Here is a 20217-nt window from a genome sequence, read left to right on the forward strand (position 1 = left end):
AAAAAGCCATTTCTGGGTCACTTTTAAATCCTTTCAGTTGTCGCCACCTCTGAAAAGCCAAGCCGATGTTGATTCGGGTTTTATTACGGACTCTGTCGCTTTCCCTTTTTGCTTGTAGACTCTGCTCTGTTCGGGGTTTCTTTGTTTTTACAACTGGTGATTCCCCAGAGGTTTGCTTTTTTGAATGATCCATGGTCAATTTTTCTCGTTCGTTGTAACAACAAACTTTCAGCTTCATACTACTCCCACACCATTCACGCGCTACAGTAGCCGGAGCTTATTTTCTCTGTATACGGATATGACATGAACACATGAACATGCTCGGGCGAATGACGTATGTATGCAATTTCCCACAAAAGCCGTCCTGACAGCTCTAAAACATAAATCATTATTATAGGTTTATCAAAGTGTATTTGGGTAAAGACATGGTTTGGAGATGGATTTTTGTTGCACTCTCTCATTGATAAAATTGTATTATTTTTTAACAAAGTTAACAGTACATAGTGTAGCTTTAATAAGAGTGTCAGCTTCGAATGCTGCACGGCTTCTTGATTACAGTTAAATGTTTCTTTTTTGTTGTTTTTTTATTGACAACTGATTGTAAAGAACAGAAAGGGCATTAAATGACAAACAGATTGCATGGATCTCGTATTTGGACACACATTATAAGGAACAAGTCCAACCAAACTTTTACTCTCAACATGCAATGAAAGGATCTCGGTGTTTAACTTTGCATATTAAAAGATCGATCTAGGGATTTTAAAAATTGATACATAGAAGGTTCAAATGAGGATCGTGATTAATCAGAAAATCTATATTTTTAACCAGCCTTTCTTCTTCTTCCTCTTTCAGCTGCTCCAGTTAAGGGTCGCCACAGCGGACCATCCGTGATCTGCATATTTGACTTGGCACAGATTTTACACTAGATGCCCTTACTGACGCAACCTCCAGTGGCTGGGGTACTCTATTTTTACCCAGCCCTAATCCTTATTAAGTCATACATTTTGTTTTATAGGATAAACAAATCAAAATCCAATACGTACCCTACAGGGAACCCCACAGTTGGGAATCACTGTGTAAGGGGGTTTAGAGGAAAGGAGGAGGCGATAACCGGCTTGACAACTTAAATAATAATTTATTAACCAAAAACACACAACTAAAAACACACAACCAAAAACACACAACTAAAAACACACAACTAAAAACACAGCACAGCTGTCTGTAATTCTCTCTCTCTCGAACTGTCGTCCCCGGCCGCCTTTATCCCTCGCGCGCCCCATCAGGCTGATTGGGACCGGGTGTGTCTCATTCCAGCCCGGCCCCGCCCTCCTCGGCTCTACACACTGCTTTAGCGAACAATCCCCTGTCTTCCATTGGTTGGCAAAAAAGATAGTCCTGCCTCAAACTCAGGCCATTAGTTGAGCAAATATTGCTAAGTGGGTTGCACCTCAGAGCCGCAATGTTTACACTTTATGAGAATAAACCAAACAATGTGTAACTTAAAGATGTCTCTCTTTGCGGCAAGTTGGGATAGTGAAAAGTATTTTAACATTGAAAATAATTTCTCACTTTGCATTTCAAATCAGCATAAAATGCCATTTACAACCCATTTTATTCCATTACCTGACATATTTCTGAGTGAAACAGGATATTCAATGAGAAAATATGTTGGGCAGGACTTGATTTTATCCATCTGCAATTGATTGGACTGTGAAAAGCGGCCATTGCATTCTAGAATGATGCCAAGTGGCTTAGGATTTGTCCACACTAATATGTTTTCTTTTGAAAGCACATTGATTTTGCTACGTTTACGCCTCTCATCCAAACTAAAATGCCGGTTTTCTCCAGCGAAAATTGAGCGTTTTGAAAACCCTTAATACATACTTTGAAAAACAAAAATGGATTAGTGTGGTTGTGGCCTGAAAAATAAGAGGAAATGGTTGATGTCTGCCTGAAATTTTGTCATGCACACTGAGACAAAGAATGTGTATTAAGGAAGTAAATAGGGTCAATTTTGATTTCATGTTGACTTTAAAACTAAGAACGATGCCATCAATGCCACTTTATTCCAATACTATGAACAAGGGACTCGATGAAAGCATCACTATATGCACTTGACAAAAGAGTGCATGTTTTTATTGATGTTTAGGCTAGTGTAAAGGGCTCTTAAACAAACGAGCAGTCGGTGCTTCCTGATGAATCACTGGAGAGTTACACAGAGGGCTGATTTAAGCATGGAGAAATGTGCTGAGCCTTACATCATGATAGCCAAAACCAACAAATCACTAAATAGAACAGCCTTCTCTGCCTTCAAACGGTACTTTCCCCCTACACCCCCTCAAACACAAGTTTCGACAGCATGTGTGTAGAGCTCAGGTCTGTGCAGAAAACATCTTTGATTTATAGATCTGACAGTACACCGATCCACTTTTAAAAGGCTTAGCAGTTCTTAGTAAAGTTATTTATTTTATCTCATTTATCAATTTTCATGTGTGTTTTTAGAGTTTTGGATTGTGCAATGACATAAAAAATGATTTGTGCCTGTATATACGGTTATGTTTTAAACAACCTCACAATGATCCTTCATGTAAGTAATTACAAAGACTGTAATCACATAACTACATGGCATTTTAATACTAAATCATGGTTCCAAAGTAAGAAATCACACAGACAGCTAGTAAATTATTCTCTACAGACTAAAACCATTTGGACAAGGCCATTACGGAAGCCAGTCAGGATCCATTTCCAAAGTGATGATGAAAATATGCAGAGTTTTTTTCTTGCCAGTGGGATAACTATCAACACAAAATATATAGAAAAGTGGTGTGGTTCCTTTCTTTGCAGTGTTATCTCACACAAAAGGCGCCGTGGGGCATCTCGCTCCCTGCTTAGACATGTCATGAACAAGCAGACATATAAAAGCAAACAAGATGTCATAAAAACATGCAGTCTCGAATTATATCAACTAATAGCAAATAAATAGAGAGCTGTGCTATGCAATATTCTGATGAACTCATGATCTCATTGTGACATCTATTCATTCTAGAACTACTACATAATATCATATTCCATAATTAAAGGGTTCTGTTTTTGTATTGCAAAACAAAATCTCCTCAGCTTCTCCTAAATTTCAATGCTTGTGTCACTATGTTTTTTGATTCACCAAGCTGACATTTTTTAACTACAACATAATTACACATGTAATAACATGCTGCATTTAAACAAGTGTAAGTATGAGTCTTCTGTCATCGTAAACGCATCACTGATTCGTCGAGAGAACTCCAGAACTTAGAACCCCCAGGAGAGTGTGAGCAGATCCAATAACATAGTAAACACTTGTGTGAAATCTCAGAGCTGAATTGCTTGTCTGTGCCAGCTGACCCCAGTTCATTATTATTGCTTTAGGTGCCTTCCCATAGCTGATGAACAAATGTTTGATAAAACGTCTGACCTATATATCTTGGGGTGGTGCTTCCTAGCAGTTTAAGATTTAGGCTAGTAAGAAAGGTTGTGGTTCAAAACCCAAAGGGGGTGATCTACAGTATGAAGCACTGACATTGCGCTTAACACTTAACCCCACACATTAGTGTTATATTAAACAATTAAACACACTAACAGGATTTAGCTTACAATTACAGACTTACCAAATTATTTATGTTATTTACAACCTAGTTCACCCAAAAATGGAAAATTAAACCCATATGACTTTCTTCAGCTGAACAAAACTGTTTTGCTGAATATTAGTTGCTGTTTTCCAAACAATGAAAGTGAATAATGAATTACAATTTTACTGCCAAGCTTCAAAGAGGACAAGAGGACCAAGAACGTGGTATAGAAGTAGTCCATACGGCATGTATGCTATATTGCGAGTCTTCTGAAGCCATAAAATAGCTTTGTGTGATGAACAGACCATAAGTCATTATTTTAATATTTTCTCACAGTAGCTCTCAAATCTCATTTGCTCTTCTGGGTAGGGTTGCACCAGCTGTGAGTAAGGTCTCAAAAAACTTGGGACGTAAAGTTCACACTAAGGGCTTACGAACTACTAGTTAGTTTGTAAGTCAGTGCTTAATTTGGTTGCACCACCTGTTCTTAAGGCAAGTCTTAGCTAGTAGGTCGTAAGCTAGAACTTAATGCATAGTCACATAATATGACAACTGTATTGATCCAATAAATAGCCTTCTAAATTGAACACAGAAGTGTTAAAAAGCCATGCATTTCAGTTTGACCTTGTTACGGATGATGTTCAAAACTTGTTTGCGCACACAACTGTCAGCTGTAATAAATGATATACCCATTGAAATACGATATGTAATAAAAGTAGATTTAATAAATATATTTAGCCTATGTAAATAACAATATTCAATAACTGTATCTAAAATTAATAAGGGGCAAAAAATAAATGTTAGCATAACGGGCTGGAAAAATTTAAATTTATTCATTTTAGTATCTTATAGCCTACATTTTGTGTGTTGAAACTTGACACTGGGCAATGCACCCCGGAAAGTGCACATTTAGATCGGTTTTATGCCGAAGAGCCACTAAAAAGTATTTAATGTTCTCTCTCGTAAATGTAAACGAGTGTAAATATCAACATCATCATATACTGTATGTCTAAAGGATTTTAGTCTGTCACGCAAAACATGAGCTCTTTGATGTCATTAAATCAGTCTGCATTTTTACCTCAACTATTGGTTACGTTCTACCTAAGGTTCACGATGCAACGCTAAAATATTTTGTGTATAAATTGTGACTTAGAGCCCACTTATGCCACAACTAGGCTAAATTGTAACTTAAGTATATAAGCTGGTGCAACTGGACCCTGCACATTCAAACTTGCCGCATCGTGCTTGGGCACATGAGACATGAAATACAATTCAGCATCACCGACAAACCTGACATGACTTGTCTTATTGAGGCTTGTTTGAATATATAAATATTTGAGAGCTGTGGCAGAGGGAAAGTCAAATTACTGTATAAGTGAATAAGCAATTACATATTGGTCTGTTCCTAAGTTCTCGTCTGGCTTCTGAAGACTTGGAGTACAGCATACAAATTGTGGACTACCTTTATGGTACTTTAGTGATGCTTTTGGAGTGTTAAGCTTTCACTGTATGGAAAACAGAGCCTTGAACATTCTTCAAAATGTCTCCATTCGTGTTCAACCAAAGATGTGAGGAGGTTGAGTAAATAATGACTGAATTTTCATATTTAGGTGAACAACCCCTTAGTGCTTCCCACCTTGGTGCAGCACGGACATCCGGTCTGGCAGGAGTTGAAGGTGGGCGCGGTGGTGTAGGAAGGGAAGGTCGGGCTCGCGCTGTCCTTTGAGAGCGCGCCCGCGCTGGCCCCGCCCCCGTGTGACGTCGACGGCGCTTCACCAACGGTCACCTGTAGGATCTCCTGGATCTGCCTCAACTCCTGCCTCAGCACCTGCTTTTGATGAAAACTGAAGGCCGGGTGGTTGGAGGCCATGGTGAAGAGGAGCAAGAACTGCTCTCCCGTCTGGCCGTCGTTAAGCTGAAGCCCGTAGTTGTTTATAATACTGTCGATATGGGTGAGTGTCCGAAACAAAACTCCCGCCGCCACACGGTTGTCTGAGGTGAGGAGCGCGAGGGAGACGAGCAGCTTGCTCCTCACGACCTCATCCGTTATGTTGGTCAGGTTGGCGAGGTCGGCCGGGTTGTTGGCTTTGATTTCAGCATCCCTTAGTGAGTGGTAGTCTTTTCGGGCCAGGTCCTCCAAGCAGGAACCGAGGAAGCGCAGCTCAACGGGCACACAAAGGTCCAAAAGGCCACAGAGGAACTCAGCCCTCTGCGCCGAACTCAGCACAGAGAACCAGCGGTAAACCTCCTCTCTCTGAACAAAGCATCTATTCTCAACCATTTTAAGCAGCACTTTCAATATGCAACATCAAATGGATCTGATATTAAAATGCGAAATCCATACATCAAAGTGTCGTACTGTAAACTTTAAAAACTTAGCAAATTTGCATATCATTCACTGACGTAAACATCCATTAACTTGTAGGCAGCGGTCAGTCTGTGCGTCTCAAAACCTCTACAAGAACAACAGCGATCCCGGCGTTTCCTTCGCGCTTTATAGTACAAAAGCGATTGCATTATCACATTAAAGCGTATTGGGATAAGAAGATATTGAAGAAACAAAGTGTGTTTACTGTAATCCCAGGCGCTCGGCGGCGCAGCCCTCTTGCCCGCCCGTGTCTCTCGTTTCTCGTCCAGCCCCTCTGCGTGATCCCCACGTCAGCCAGTTATTCAATAGACTCCAGTACAAAATATCAAATAAACAACTTAAAGTCCTGCTCCAGAGATTATTGTCTTAATTGCACCGATTGTCCCGATTGCATTGCACCCTTTAAAAAGCGAAAGGCACCGTCAATAAACATCTCATGTGGAAAACTCCACAATTGTAACAGTTTGACTGCCCGAATAGACTGTTAGCGACACATATATGACCGCGTATTCCTCCATCGGATGCTGGAGCAGCTGGTTTGTATGTGTTTTGAAAAGTGGCATTTATCTTGTTTGCACTTCAAGCGCTGGCCGGGGACGCTTAATCAACGATTAATCAACGGGTTCGTTGCCTATAATTATCCTGTGGTGAAGTCGAAGTGAGCGTAGTTCACTATCCCGAACTTCACGAAAACCTCGCCCACTGGTGGTTTTGATTGGATAAGCAGCTTGTCCGTCATCATACTCTGCTCTCTGATTGGCCAAAGCGCCATCCTTATATCTTTGTCTCAGACGCTTGCGGTCATATTTGAAGTGGGCTGTAAAATATTGTATGATTTAAAGCGCTAGGTAAAATAACCTAACATATATTGTTTATTGGATTTTAATCATTAGGTAGTCTGTTCCAGTATTATAAATTTGTCTAAATAATGTAATATTGTGGTGGTTTAAGTACACAAAACCCCACTTTTGTGACATTGGCTCCAGGCAAATATTGGAAAACCTCTGATTTTGTAATTTCATTACGTCAACTTTCCAGATGATGGCGCCAATTGTCCCAAAGCGCTCAGTAAGGGACGAGGTCCTGTAAATATCCTCACCAATCTAATGGAATGAGATATATATATATATATATATATATATATATATATATATATATATATATATATATATATATATACACACACACACACACACACACACACTACCGGTCAAAAGTTTTGAAACACTTACTTATTCTTTATTATAATTTTTTTCTTCACATTTTAGAATAATAGTAAAGTCATCAAAACTATGAAATAACATAAATGGAACTATGGGAATTATGTTGTGACTAAACAAAATCCAAAATAAATCAAAACTGTGTTATAATTTAGTAGCTTCAAAGTAGTCACCCTTTGCCTAGAATTTGCAGACATGTACTCTTGACATTTTCTCAACCAACTTCTTGAGGTATCACCCTGGGATGCTTTTTATACAGTATTGAAGGAGTTCCCATCTATGTTGGGCACTTATTGGCTGCTTTATTATTTGGTCCAAGCCATTTTTTTTAATTATTTTTTTTATTAAATTTTAGTTTTGTAATCAAATAAATTAATATGGTGGCACAATTATATTTTTGTCTACAAAACTAAGTTCAAACATTTAAGCATACGCCTTCAGATCAAAAGATTTTTAAGATCATTTTTATTTTTCATATACAATAAATACATATTTATTTATATTTATGAAAATTGTGTATCAAATTAAAAAAATAACAGTTTTAAATCATATTCTAATACTTAATATGAAATTTAAAAACTGATAATTGTAAGCAAATGTAGCAGAGGAGTAAACTTCAGTTCAAGGGTCAATTTCCATCCGGATCTATTGAGTTATTTAAAAACACATAAAAAGTTAAATACAGACAAAATAGTGACTTGTATTCTACTCTACTATGATGAATATGTTTTCAGTGTTTGAATTTTATATTTTCTCTGGGACTTACAGTCAAAAATGTCCTGTTGGACAAAAAGCTGAAATTTTTGAAAAAAGAAATGTTGGCATAATTATCTTGGAATAATCTTTTATTGTTATTTCTTTAAAAAAAAATAAGCAGTAAAACTGTTTTGTTTTAAATATGATTAATATTTGAAAAATGTTTGCCAACCAAATCAAAGTCAGTTGGTGTAACCTTCATCCATGTAGCCATTCTGTTGTCATGTGACAAAAATAAAAAATAATTAATAAAAGAGAGGACCCATTTAGACCCTCATGACTGTGTCAATTTAAAAAAAAAAAAAATCAAATATTTTGATATTGCGATGAAAATGCCCATTTTGTTCAGATCAAATGAAATAAGCCTAAGAAAACTTCTTGATATCAGTGACACAAATATTATTGATATTAGTAAAAAAAAAAAAAAAACTTACACCACGACATTTTTAAAGTCAATAAATCAAACATTTTGTGTCAATTTTTTTTTCTAAATAGATATGATAAATGGAAAATATTGAAATACCCAACTGATAAATTATGATCATACTCAAATTAAGTAGATGAGGAAACTTCACTATATTCTAATAAACAAAGTACTGTTCATTTGCTGTTCACAAATGTACACTGGAGGGAGCCGTTATCTCTCTCTTGAAGCATGCCAGAGCACAACGTTTTCTATCAAATCTCACAGGTTGTGGTTGTTCAGATTTAAAGCTCAAGAAATCTATGAACCAAAAACTAGTCCATTAGGTTGGGTGCAAAATATTAAGCATAATCAATCTAAGATGGTTTATGCATTATGGTAGTTTATGCATCAAGTTCACTTTCATTTTGATTTATATAAATGACCCCCTCTGCTTTTGCTGCCCTGTTTTTAAACAGTTAAGGGAAGCTAATTTGATAGTTCTGCACATTTTCAGTAACAGCCTTGAATCTTTCAATTGTGCTGCAGGGGTATGCGAGTCATTACGGCCTGTTTTTGCTAACAAGTCTGAGTGATGGTTGTGTCTCTGGGCTTAAACTAATGGTAAAGCTGCTCAGGCCTCAACCAGTTCACAGCCATTATGTGTCTGCATCAAATCCTCCATGGTAGAGTGGAAGCTACACAATCACATGTTAAAAATGATATCTGCTAACTCCTATAAATTCTGTGGAGAGTATATATTAACTGAATTTAGAATAGAATTATGAATAAAATGTTGCTGAATGCATAAGTTTGTGTGCTTGAGGAAGTCAAGTGATTTTTATTTGCATAGTGCTTTTCAAAATATACGTTGTTTCAAAGCAGCTTTACAGAAAGACATGCCTTAGCATCTTTAAGCCCCCACTGAGCAACCCAGAGGTGGAAGAAAGTCATACAGGTTTGGAACAATACAAGGGTAAGGAAATGATGACAGAATATACATTTTTGGGTGATCTATCCCTTTAATAGTCATATTGATTTTAAATGTTGATAGGCTTTTGAAGGATTGAAGGGTCTAATTTCAGTGTTTAAAGGCAACCTGTGTGTGTTCAACATATATCTGTTTTATACTTTATGTTGTTTCTTTATTTTTTTTCACGTTATTTCCTTATTCATAGATACACTCACGTGGTGTTCTGCTGTTGTAGCCCATCAGCATCAAGGTTTGACGTTTTGTGCATTCTGAGATGCTATTCTGCTCACTACAGTTGTACAGAGTGGTTATCTGAGTTACCGTAGCCTTTCTGTCAGCTTAAAACACTCTGGCCATTCTCCGTTGACCTCTCTCATCAACAAGATGTTTCTGTCTGCAAAACTGCCGGTCACTGAATGTTTTTGTTTTTGGCACCATTCTGAGTAAACTCTAGGGACTGTTGTGCGTGAAAATCCCAGGAGATCAGCAGCTCCAGAAATACTCAAACCAGCCCGTCTGGCACCAAGAATCATGCCACGGCCGAAATCACTGAAAATGTTTTTTTTTCCCCATTCTGATGGATGATGTGAACATTAACTGAAGCTCCTAATCTGTATCTGCATGATTTTATGCATTGCACTGCTACCACACGATTGGCCGATTAGATTATCACATGAATAAGCAGGAGTACAGGTGTTCCTAATAAAATGTTCAGTTAGTGTATATCATTTTATATATTACATTTTACTTATTTCTTTCCATTTTTATATTCTTTACTCTGTACCATAATGTTCAAAAGTTAGAGATAAAGAGTTGTCTCCATTTAAGGTCTGCAAAATCACAGGACGATGTTGTTTAGCAGTAATTTTCCATTGTCTTTGCCTAGTATAATAACACTTGTTGAGTTTGTGCTGATCAGACTAAGTTTTTACCATCACTTCGTCTCCTGCCTTTTGCTATTCCCCTGCTGACTGCCTACTCTTAGGGTAAAAGATTTAACATAAGCTGTTGATGTTGACTGGCTTTAGAAATCAGATGAAACTCTGATATTTGTATATCTTCTGACTGATAGAGAGGTCTAGCAAAGAGACTGGATCTAACACTTGATGTCTGATTGTCAAACAATTTCCTTCTTGTAGGTTTACATGAGTGTGTGGTTGTTCATGAGGACAACCTTACTCATCCTGAGAAGACACCTGTCGTGCCTCATGTACCTCCCCTGCAATCTCTTTCTCACACACACTCCCGCATTCTGCCTGATGATCCCACCTCACAAAATCTACCCCTCCCTCTCTAATGCTAATCAAGCCAACAACAGACTAGCACTGAAGTGGCTTAATCAGCTAAACCACCGGAAACAATGAGTTAACATTGCTCAGTTAAACAACAGGTATTGTGTAATGAGTCACATACATTAAAAGCCAGTTTGATTCAATGTCTAGGTGACCCGTTTACCGTGTGAAACCTGGGTTATCAATCCCTGCTGAGCTGAAGCAGCATGTCAGACCTTGCAATGTATTTTTACCCAGCTCCGTCAGAGTTGATCCCCTGTAATTGAGAGGATAAATATTCCTCCTCCTCTTCACAAAATACTATACAAACATAAGGTGAAGCTGAAAACTGAAGGTATAATATATACAGATGTATAACACGATATACCTTGTTTTCATTCATATAAAACTCACATACTGCATTTTGAAGTACTTCATCTCTCAACCAAGTTGCGCCGTGATACTTTTGCAGATGGGCTCCCTCCATTATTGGATACTTCTGATGAAAAGCTGTTTAAGAAGGAAAACGGAGATCTTCTGAGTCTTGCTAAAGACACCAACAAGATGCAAGCATTCAAGAACAGCATGATACTCTGCAATCTGTAGCGCTGTTATATGTAGTGACTTGTTCTAACTCATAACATATTCTGGCTATTAATTATATGAGTCACAACAGTAAAGGATGCAAATTGGCATGGCCAACAGATATCATGGAATCCAATGAAAACTTGTCATGATGATTGTGGCAAGTGCCATGTCAACAAAGCAGATTTCGCCTCACCTGCAACAAAGAGATTTAATGCACCATCTCAGCCCATTTCAATAACTGACAAATGCTATAATAATTCTATGAGGGCAGAGCAATGGAGATTTAGAGGGAGGGTAGGGGGAAGATTAAGCCGGGAAATTAGGAAAAGCAATCTTTTCTTCCTGAGGTGTATATAGAGAGGGAGATAGAGCAATGTGTATTAACACAGTGCATGTCTCTTTAAATGATGGGAGAGAGAAAGCGAGCAAGGGATAGGGGGAGTTGGCTATGTTGGAACAGTCCATCTCTAATGAGCAGATTTGAGAGACACCAGCGTAAGAGAGAGAGAGAGAAATCCAAGCATATGGAAGAATAAGATGACGGCAGAGAAAAAGACAGTCAGTGACGTATGAAAATCATTCAGACAACATTCTGGAGTCAAGGAAGTATAGAAGAAGATAAATTAGGAACAATGAATCTGGTTTTCACATCTGCAGGCAAACTGGAACACTGGATTTTAATACAGACGTAAAGACAGCAGAGGAAAGAGAATGGTAAAACAGTGCCCAGATAAGGAATTAATCACATCAGGTTGTTTGCGATCAAGCTGTGCACTCAGCCTGTGCTGGCGAGAGCGTGCATATTTATGCATGTGATTGTGTGTGGATAGAGACTGCATTGACGCTAGCTGACGGAGACTGAACCTCGCAGAATCCACCACTCTCTTTTTTCTTGTTGCTCTTGCACTCTATCTTCCTGTGTGGCATCAGCATGTCAGGGGGATTTGGCAAAACACAGAGCAAGCTCCTTGGAAAAGGGATGTGTTTGTAAATGCTCTGAAGATTCACAGGTTTCTAGGTGGAGCCTGGTGTTCTCAGCAACTGGGAGGGGAAGTGAAACAGCTCAAACCCCCAGAGAGGTACAGTGGGAGTCAGGGTAGGTGTGTGCTGGCACAGGGGGCCTGTGTGGAGGCAGGAAGGAGGAGTGGGCCGAAGCGCTGGAACAGAGAGAATTGTTGCTGCGTTGGTATCGGTAGAGCAAGGCGCATGGCTAGCGTGGGCCCACTTTCAGCACTGAGAAGCAGCCACAGAAGAGCAACTCATGAATAACAAGCTCCACTCCTGGAGAAGGATGGTCTGAGAAGCTTCAAGCTACTCCTGCCTGGTCTGACAGGAGGGGACTACTCCCCAGGAGGGCGCTTTTTTTCTTTTCTTTTTTTTCTTTGTACTTTTTTCATAGTTTTTTACCACCTTTAAAGGGAGTGTTTTCCACCAAAACCCTGGCTTCGTTTTCAAGCCTGATTTTGTTTGGTTCTTAGTTGCTTTTCTTTTCTTTTTGAGGTTTGAGGTATTTGCCAAAACCTATTTCATGCATGTCCACTGGAGGCAGGTTCAATTTTGATGATGGGGGATCATACTGTGGAGGGTGGGAAGAGGGAAAGGCCCATGGCCATGGAATCTGCACAGGACCCAAGGGCCAAGGCGAGTATGCAGGCTCCTGGAGCCACGGTTTTGAGGTGGTGGGCATCTATACCTGGCCCAGTGGGAACACCTATCAGGGGACATGGGCGCAAGGCAAGCGTCATGGCATCGGAGTTGAGAACAAGGGCAAGTGGGTTTATAAGGGTGAGTGGACACATGGATTTAAGGGACGCTACGGTGTGCGGGAGAGCACAGGAACCAGCAGCAAGTACGAGGGTACATGGAACAACGGCCTACAGGATGGATATGGAACGGAGACATATTCTGATGGAGGTAAGTGTCTAATGTCTAACTTGATTGGCTGGAGTGTTTGAGTTCAAATTAGTTTCAAGTCTTTCAGTTAAGTTATTTAAGCACTTTATAGGTCATATGATGGCTGGCATGTGGGCCATCATCTTCATGCAAACATTTTTACAGCAGAAACATGACCACAAAAGGAAATCGACCAAAAGTTCAGGTATCCTGATATCATCCCCATTCTGCTGAACTACTGACAAGCACCATCCCCCATCAAACTTTTTTGGATAAATTCAAACATGATCACCTTTCCCTGTAGCACTACTGAAGGCTAGGCACTATTGACTAGTAATTGAACCACATAAACAGTGGTGAATGCGATTCAGAGGTTGCATTTTCATTCAAAAATATTATTTTTTTTACTCTGACGGCTAGGTTTAAGTTTGGGGTTTGGGTTAGGGGGCAGAGTTAATAAAATATCCATTCTTGTTGACTGTATTACATAATTTACATTTACAATTTACGCTTTTGGCACCATTTGGTGGACATTTCACCTGGAAAATGGAGCTCAGATGTGCCCTTATGTTCAGTGACACTTACAGCTTCGGTCACCGAGGGTTGGGGGGGTGCAGTGATTAGAATTTCGAAAGCACAGACCAATTTCAGAAGCAGAACATTCAACCTACTGTTGCCAAATTCACAGTTGCCACATGCACACTGCAGCTAAATACGGTTGTCCACCTTTTAGTGCTTAATCCTGTTCTGTACACACACAGTTCGGTAATTTGCTGGAGTGATAACCACAGTCTACAACTGAAATTAACTCCTGAAAGATTTAGGTATTGACAACCACATTTTTTATAAATTCCACATAGTGTTTACAGAAAAGAACAGAACAGAACAACTAGTGGTTAATGACGTGATCAATAGCGCATGTGAGATGCGTGGTGCAAATCACACAAACAGAGGTGTGTGTATCTTCACTCACACATTCCAGTCTCTCTTCACTGTAGTTTCTCTCATCAGCCCTGCGGTCTCGGGTAACCTGTATATCACAGTCCAGAGAAAGCATGCACTCTGTTTAACAGCACCTTCTTGCCGCACATAAACAAAACACAGCAATTCTGTTGACGGCAGCCAACTAAGCATTGCCAGATGATAATTAATCTCTGGTGGATGATCTCTTTGCTCAAAAATAGCATACACAAATGGGTTAAACTGGTGGCATTCATGTTTCTTGTTCCCAGGTGCGAGACACTGCAGAGTTTTTATGGTTATCACGTCAATCATCACAATTGTGGGTAACTCCTGTATTTCTTACACACATGAATAGAAAATTTAGGGGATTCACTCCCGCATTTAAATGTAGTTATCACTCTCGAAACTTTGTAGTGTTTATGTGGCCAGTGAGATAAGTCTGACTGCAGAGATAGAAAATAAAATAAGAAACTTATAGAATACCTTGTAATTTAAATTTGTTCACCACCCATCACTTTCTGACTTGTAGCCTCCAATATGTATATATATATATATTTTTTTTACATCCTTCCTCTTACCCTCATCATTTTGACATGCTATTTCCTCCATTCTCTAGAAGCTGCAGAGGATATAAATCTGGAGGCTCAAATTAAGGCCAATCGAAAATCTAGAGAGCAAGAGGAAGACAGTGAGGCAGTAAGAGAAACAATGAGAGATTCCAGTCAACCTGCAAGTCTTGCAAAAGCCCTTGACAAAATACCGGAACACCCCATTTGAGCTGTAACAAATGGTTTTCAGTGTACCAGTGTACTGCCAAAACAAGAGTCAAGAAATTCTGTCTGATAACTTACCTCTGGTGGAAGCCGATGTGAAGGCCATATAAGTGACAGAGACCAATGGCCATGAAAGTAACATTTAGACCAGAAGCTCATTTACTTGAAACAAGCACAACTGTAGTGTAACTTGACATAACACAGATGCAATCACCTCACTCTAGATGTCCAAGAGAAAGAATGGCTTCCAGACAGAGGCCATGGAGTCATTGGTTATACTAAACCTCTTTTAGTAAAGTAAACTGCTCTCCGCCAGTGATTATTCATTAAAAATCACGGTTGTCAACGTAATTGCATGCTTGTCCAAAAATAGTCAACTGAGCTGAGCTTCTGTACAATATTGCAGATTAAAAAGATTTAATATGCAATAATGTACAGACATCAGGCATTCAATTCAGCTCAGGTGACTATCTCTGGACAAACATGCATTTTGAAAACAAAGTTGGCCTTGGTGCCTTTGCTAGTAAAGCTGCAATTTTACTAAATGATGGGAGGTAATGTTAGAGTTGGTGTGCGTATAGTGGTACAGTGCTATGATTTACTTATATATTGATTCTTGTCTCCTCATACAAGACCTAAATGTAGCTGAAAGTTAAGATGTGAGGAAACATACTTAAAGGGATATTTCACCCAGTGATTAAAATTCTGTTATAATTTACTCACCTTCATTTTGTTCCAAACCTGTATGAATTTCTTTCATGACACACAAAAGGAGATGTTGGTCAGAATGTTAGCATCAGTCACCATTCACTTTGACTGAGTTACACAATGAATGAAAGTCATATGGGTTTTTTAAAACATGAGGGTAAGGAAATGATGCAAGAATGTACTTTTTTTGGTTGAACTATCCCTGTAAGTTGATGTCAGTGTGAGTTCTGGTAAATGAGGCATACCTATATCAACAGATCATTTATTTGTGGAGTAGCATAACCTCTCTCCTCTTTGTTTCATTCTCTCAATCTCCCTGCACTATGGAAGTGTTGCCTGTGTGTCTTTACTGCAAGTTTCCGTGGTAACGCACACAGACTCTGGCAGCAGGTCAGCATGTCACTGGAGACTCAGTGCTCCCCACTCTGATTGGCTGGCTGACTCCCTAATGGTGTTTACTTACATTGGTACTAATCTGGGCCACTTAATCACAACCACAGTAAGCAGTCAGAGAAGATGGAGATTGAAAGAAAAAAGAGCCAGAGAAGGGAGAGAAAATAGAGGAGGTGGTGTATAGGTCAAAGAGATGTTACAGTGGCATTATCAGCTCTCAGCACCATGGCTGAGTACACTACAGCTGACACATGCTAAAACATCTGTTTACATTATGACCTGAATTCCCCCACCACACTGAGGACAGGTATGAAGAGGTTAAGTTTCTTTCGGCTTTTGATGAAGAAGAGACTTTCATAGTAAAAAAAAAAAAATAGTTTTTTGATAAATTAATATAAAAATAGCATTTGATTTAATTATAAACTGCCATATTTTGGCTTGCTTTGAATTTATCCTTGTATGCAATCCATGCCATGGCATGTTTTACCCCTCTGTCAGCCCCAAAGGGATTATGTTTATACAGAGAATGGCATCATACTAGGGATGATACATATTTGGTTTTACAGCGGATCTGACTTTAGCTCTAATGATTATTCAGAATTCAGAGAGTTTAGTACTTGTATACATCAATGTGGAGCTCTATTATACCCAAGACTAGCAATGGCATCATGTCCATGTGGCTTAAATATATAGCAATTCTCAGCAACCTTATATGACTAAGACTTGTTTTCAAATGCTGATAAATTTGGCCTCTGAAAAGTGGCATTCTACTCAACCCAAAAGCAAATCGAAATAAAAGTATTAGACATGTAGTAACAGACTCCGTCGATCATCTCGATGATTTTGATGTTTATAATCATGGCCGGATCTAAGGGGGGGCACTGCCCCTCAGAGGGATGAAAAGAGAACCTATTGCCCACCCTAAAGGTCAAAAGGACCCCAAAGATCGCATCCTAGTACCGCCCCTGATTTTTAATCCTAAAATGAGGAATATTCCACTTTTGAGAGACATCACCTATATAAAAGTGCAAAAAAAAGTCAAACTGAAATCCCCTTAACCGGATAACAGTCTACAAGTCTATGTAGGCTTACAGAGTGATTTGGGTTTAAGTCAAGTCAAGTCAAGTCATTTTTATTTGTATAGCGCATTTTGTTTCAAAGCAGCTTTACAGAAGATCATGCATTAACAGAAAATGAAACTGTAATATCTATAATGTCTTAGAGTCATCATTGTGTAGTTTGAATAAATACGATTGTGAATTGTGTTTAAAAATAATTAAATAATAATTTTATTTATAACCCTGGTCAGCAAGCCAAAGGTGACTGTAGCAAGGAACACAAAACTCCATAAGATGTTGGTTAATGGACAAAAAAAACCTAGGGAGAAACCAGACTCACTGTGCGGGCCAGTTCCCCTCTGGCTAACATCATGAATATAATGCCAATATTACTTATGTATAGTGCAAGTCATGGTTTAAAATGATTAAACTAAGTAAGTGTTAAGGGTAGGGTTTAAACAAAGATTCTGTATAAACTGTAAGATTAATGACTAATATCACCCCTGGACTCACATGGCCAGCCATGCGAGGCAACTAACAAGCTATTAGTTCCAAAGCTATGATGACTGGCCAATAAATGATTTACATTAGGTTAGAACCAATCTGGACTCACTGAATCACGTTACTATAATATACCTACATTTTTTGCTAAATGATTTTTATGTGGCTCGTTTTCGGATCAAATAAACACTAAAGGCGCTAAAATAACTTATATTCAGTTCATTTTTACACAAATCACAAGTAAAATTTCAGATTATTAGTTCATAAACACTTTTCACCCTGCTCCTCACTACAGTGCATGACTTGTAAAGGCGATACATTTTATCATTTGCATTACATAACCAACTACATTTGCAAGCTTATTTGATTGTGATCAAGTTTCGCAGTAGCTCAACTGATAGAGCGTTGCACTTGCAATGTGGTGTTAAGAATGTAAGAACATAGTGTAATAGAAGCACCACAAAACAGTGGCGTGCAAAGAAGGGGGGCAGTCTAAAGTGTGTTCAAATCTAAAGGTGCCCTTTTGGTCGTGCAGAAAAAGGGGGACATTTTCCCCTTTACGCAGTGCCTTTCAAGGGTGCAAAAATTTTGTTGGAGATTCACCCTCGGGATTATCAAAGTGCCGTTGCCTTAGACAAGTAACAGGTCAGATAAAAAGTCCACTCTATGTTCAGAATTGTAGTGTAAGTTAATAATAATAAAAATAATAATAAAATACTCGATTGCTACTGCATTTCCGACATAGTACTCTTGCAGTGTATACATCTTTATTAATTATAATGAGAGTGGTCACATCGAGAGCGGTTAGTCGAGACAGAAATTCAATACGTCTTTCGTAGAATACTGCCCCTACTGAGGTCTGTGCATGCCACTGCCACAAAATTACATGGTTGCTTCAGCAATTGCGTTTTTGATGTCACATTTGCTTTTATTACACTATCGTTTATGTTTAAGGGTTGGGGTAGGAAGGTAGGTTTTGATTATTTAAACTTGACAGAGCATTAACCTTAAAGCTGTTTTGGAGAATATTTAACTCTCTTTTAGCACCACACAGTGGACATTTCACCTCGCATCTGCCGCGATACGTCTAATGAACCATGTAATGTCATTTTGCAAAAATGTCACCACAGTCAAATTATTTTTATGAGATCAGGCTGGTAAGAACACCATTAGTTATTATTTTATCTTACCATAGATTATGAATGAGAGATGTACCTTTGTCTAAACATATATGGCTACAAACACTGGTCTCATTTTTATAAAGCTAGGAAATGCACTGTCCTGGATTTAGGGCCACAAGCAATAAGCATGGACAACAGATGTGTACTCTCTGAAAGCCTGTCCCTCTCTTCCCCCCAATCTCACACAGACACACACACGCAACAATTACTCTGAGGTGCAATTGCTGACTTGGTGAAAAAGACAGAGATTAATAATTCATGGAAGAGCCGATCCAAACACTCTCTACTTGCTTTGTGGGAGACTGCCTTTTCCTGGCATGAATTCTACTTAGTATTGTATGTAGGATATTTAGGCCAACAGAGCCACGAATACTGTCATTTGTTTAGACGGATAAATCGCTGATTGTGATACAGCCTCAGAACAATGTCAGTTAAAAAGGGAAAAACAAGATGTATTCAACCTCAATACAGATCAGTGTGCAGTGTTAAAGAAACGATTATAAATTCAGCCTGGGGGAAGGCATGTGATTAAATCTGTCCTGTGATGTTTCTGTGTCTTTGATCTTTCCGCATTAACCGTTTCCGTTCTGTGTGCCTCACGCAGTTGCACAATGCATCTCATGAGCCTCCGGCAGAAACGCAAGCGAATTCGTTTTGACATGTGGGTTGCTGGACTCATAGAAAGCCAATACAGGACCACTAATCACATAACAATGTGACCCATGTGAGACGTCCCAGGCACATAGAAGGCTACTGCTGTGTGCATATGCACGCCATACAGTAAGATAGCAAACCAAAGACAGCTCTAACAAAATCTGAGACAAGATTTTCAGTTTTTGCGTTTTAATTTTAAGTGCTCCATTTTCATGGCTGTACAGTGATTCAGTTCTTCTGATTAATATTAACATCTGAGTCCCCAGAGAGTGCTCACTCTCTTCATTGTGTATTCACTCTTGGTTTGTTCAAACAGACTTGTTAAGTACACAGAGCAAGAAATCTGGAATATCTTATTTGATATCTAAACAAATTAACAGGCAACACTTTACAATAAGGTTCTATTAGTTTACATTAGATAATGCATTTGGGATCATGAACTAACAATGAACAGTGATTTTTTTACAACATTCATAAATCTTGGTAAATGTTTATTTATCAAAATACTTAAATGTTTATTTAATAAAATACTTTTTATTTATTCAAAATAATTCATTAACTAATGTTAACATATACAAATTTAAATGTAAAACAATATTATTATATGTTGAAATTAACATTAACAACTATTTATAAATGCTGTAAGATTATTGTTCATTGTTAGTTCATGTTAACCAATAAAGTTAACTAGTGTAAACACATACAACCTTAGTGTTACCAATTAATCTTCTGAGAACTTTGCCATTTAGATTATCAAATTACAAAGATTTATATTATAATTTATTATATTAACAAATTTATTATATCATTCGATATACAGGTGCATCTCAATAAATTAGAATGTCGTGGAAAAGTTCATTTATTTCAGTAATTCAACTCAAATTGTGAAACTCGTGTGTTAAATAAATT

At 38.5% G+C, this 20217-nt stretch overlaps 2 protein-coding genes across 5 annotated transcripts in view; one reads left to right on the forward strand and one right to left on the reverse strand.

The window, feature by feature from the left end:
- The window catches only part of LOC127435894 (zinc finger CCHC domain-containing protein 14-like), a 47537-nt gene extending 40900 nt beyond the window's left edge, over nt 1-6637 (reverse strand). The window contains 1 exon segment of the mRNA XM_051689678.1: nt 5242-6637. Within this exon segment, the coding sequence (XP_051545638.1) occupies nt 5242-5886 (645 nt within the window). The 5' untranslated portion in view covers nt 5887-6637.
- A 5075-nt stretch (nt 6638-11712) lies between these two features.
- The window catches only part of LOC127435899 (junctophilin-3-like), a 40756-nt gene continuing 32251 nt past the window's right edge, over nt 11713-20217 (forward strand). For all 4 annotated transcript variants that reach the window (XR_007896310.1, XM_051689693.1, XM_051689695.1 and 1 more), the window contains exon 1: nt 11713-13098. Coding sequence is in view for 3 of the 4 variants with exons in the window: in XM_051689693.1 (XP_051545653.1) it covers nt 12717-13098 (382 nt within the window). In the remaining variant the exon portion in view is untranslated. The remainder of the gene's footprint in view (nt 13099-20217) is intronic.

This window comes from Myxocyprinus asiaticus, chromosome 46 (assembly GCF_019703515.2).
Source record: "Myxocyprinus asiaticus isolate MX2 ecotype Aquarium Trade chromosome 46, UBuf_Myxa_2, whole genome shotgun sequence".
In the NCBI taxonomy this organism is placed as follows: Eukaryota; Metazoa; Chordata; class Actinopteri; order Cypriniformes; family Catostomidae; genus Myxocyprinus; species Myxocyprinus asiaticus.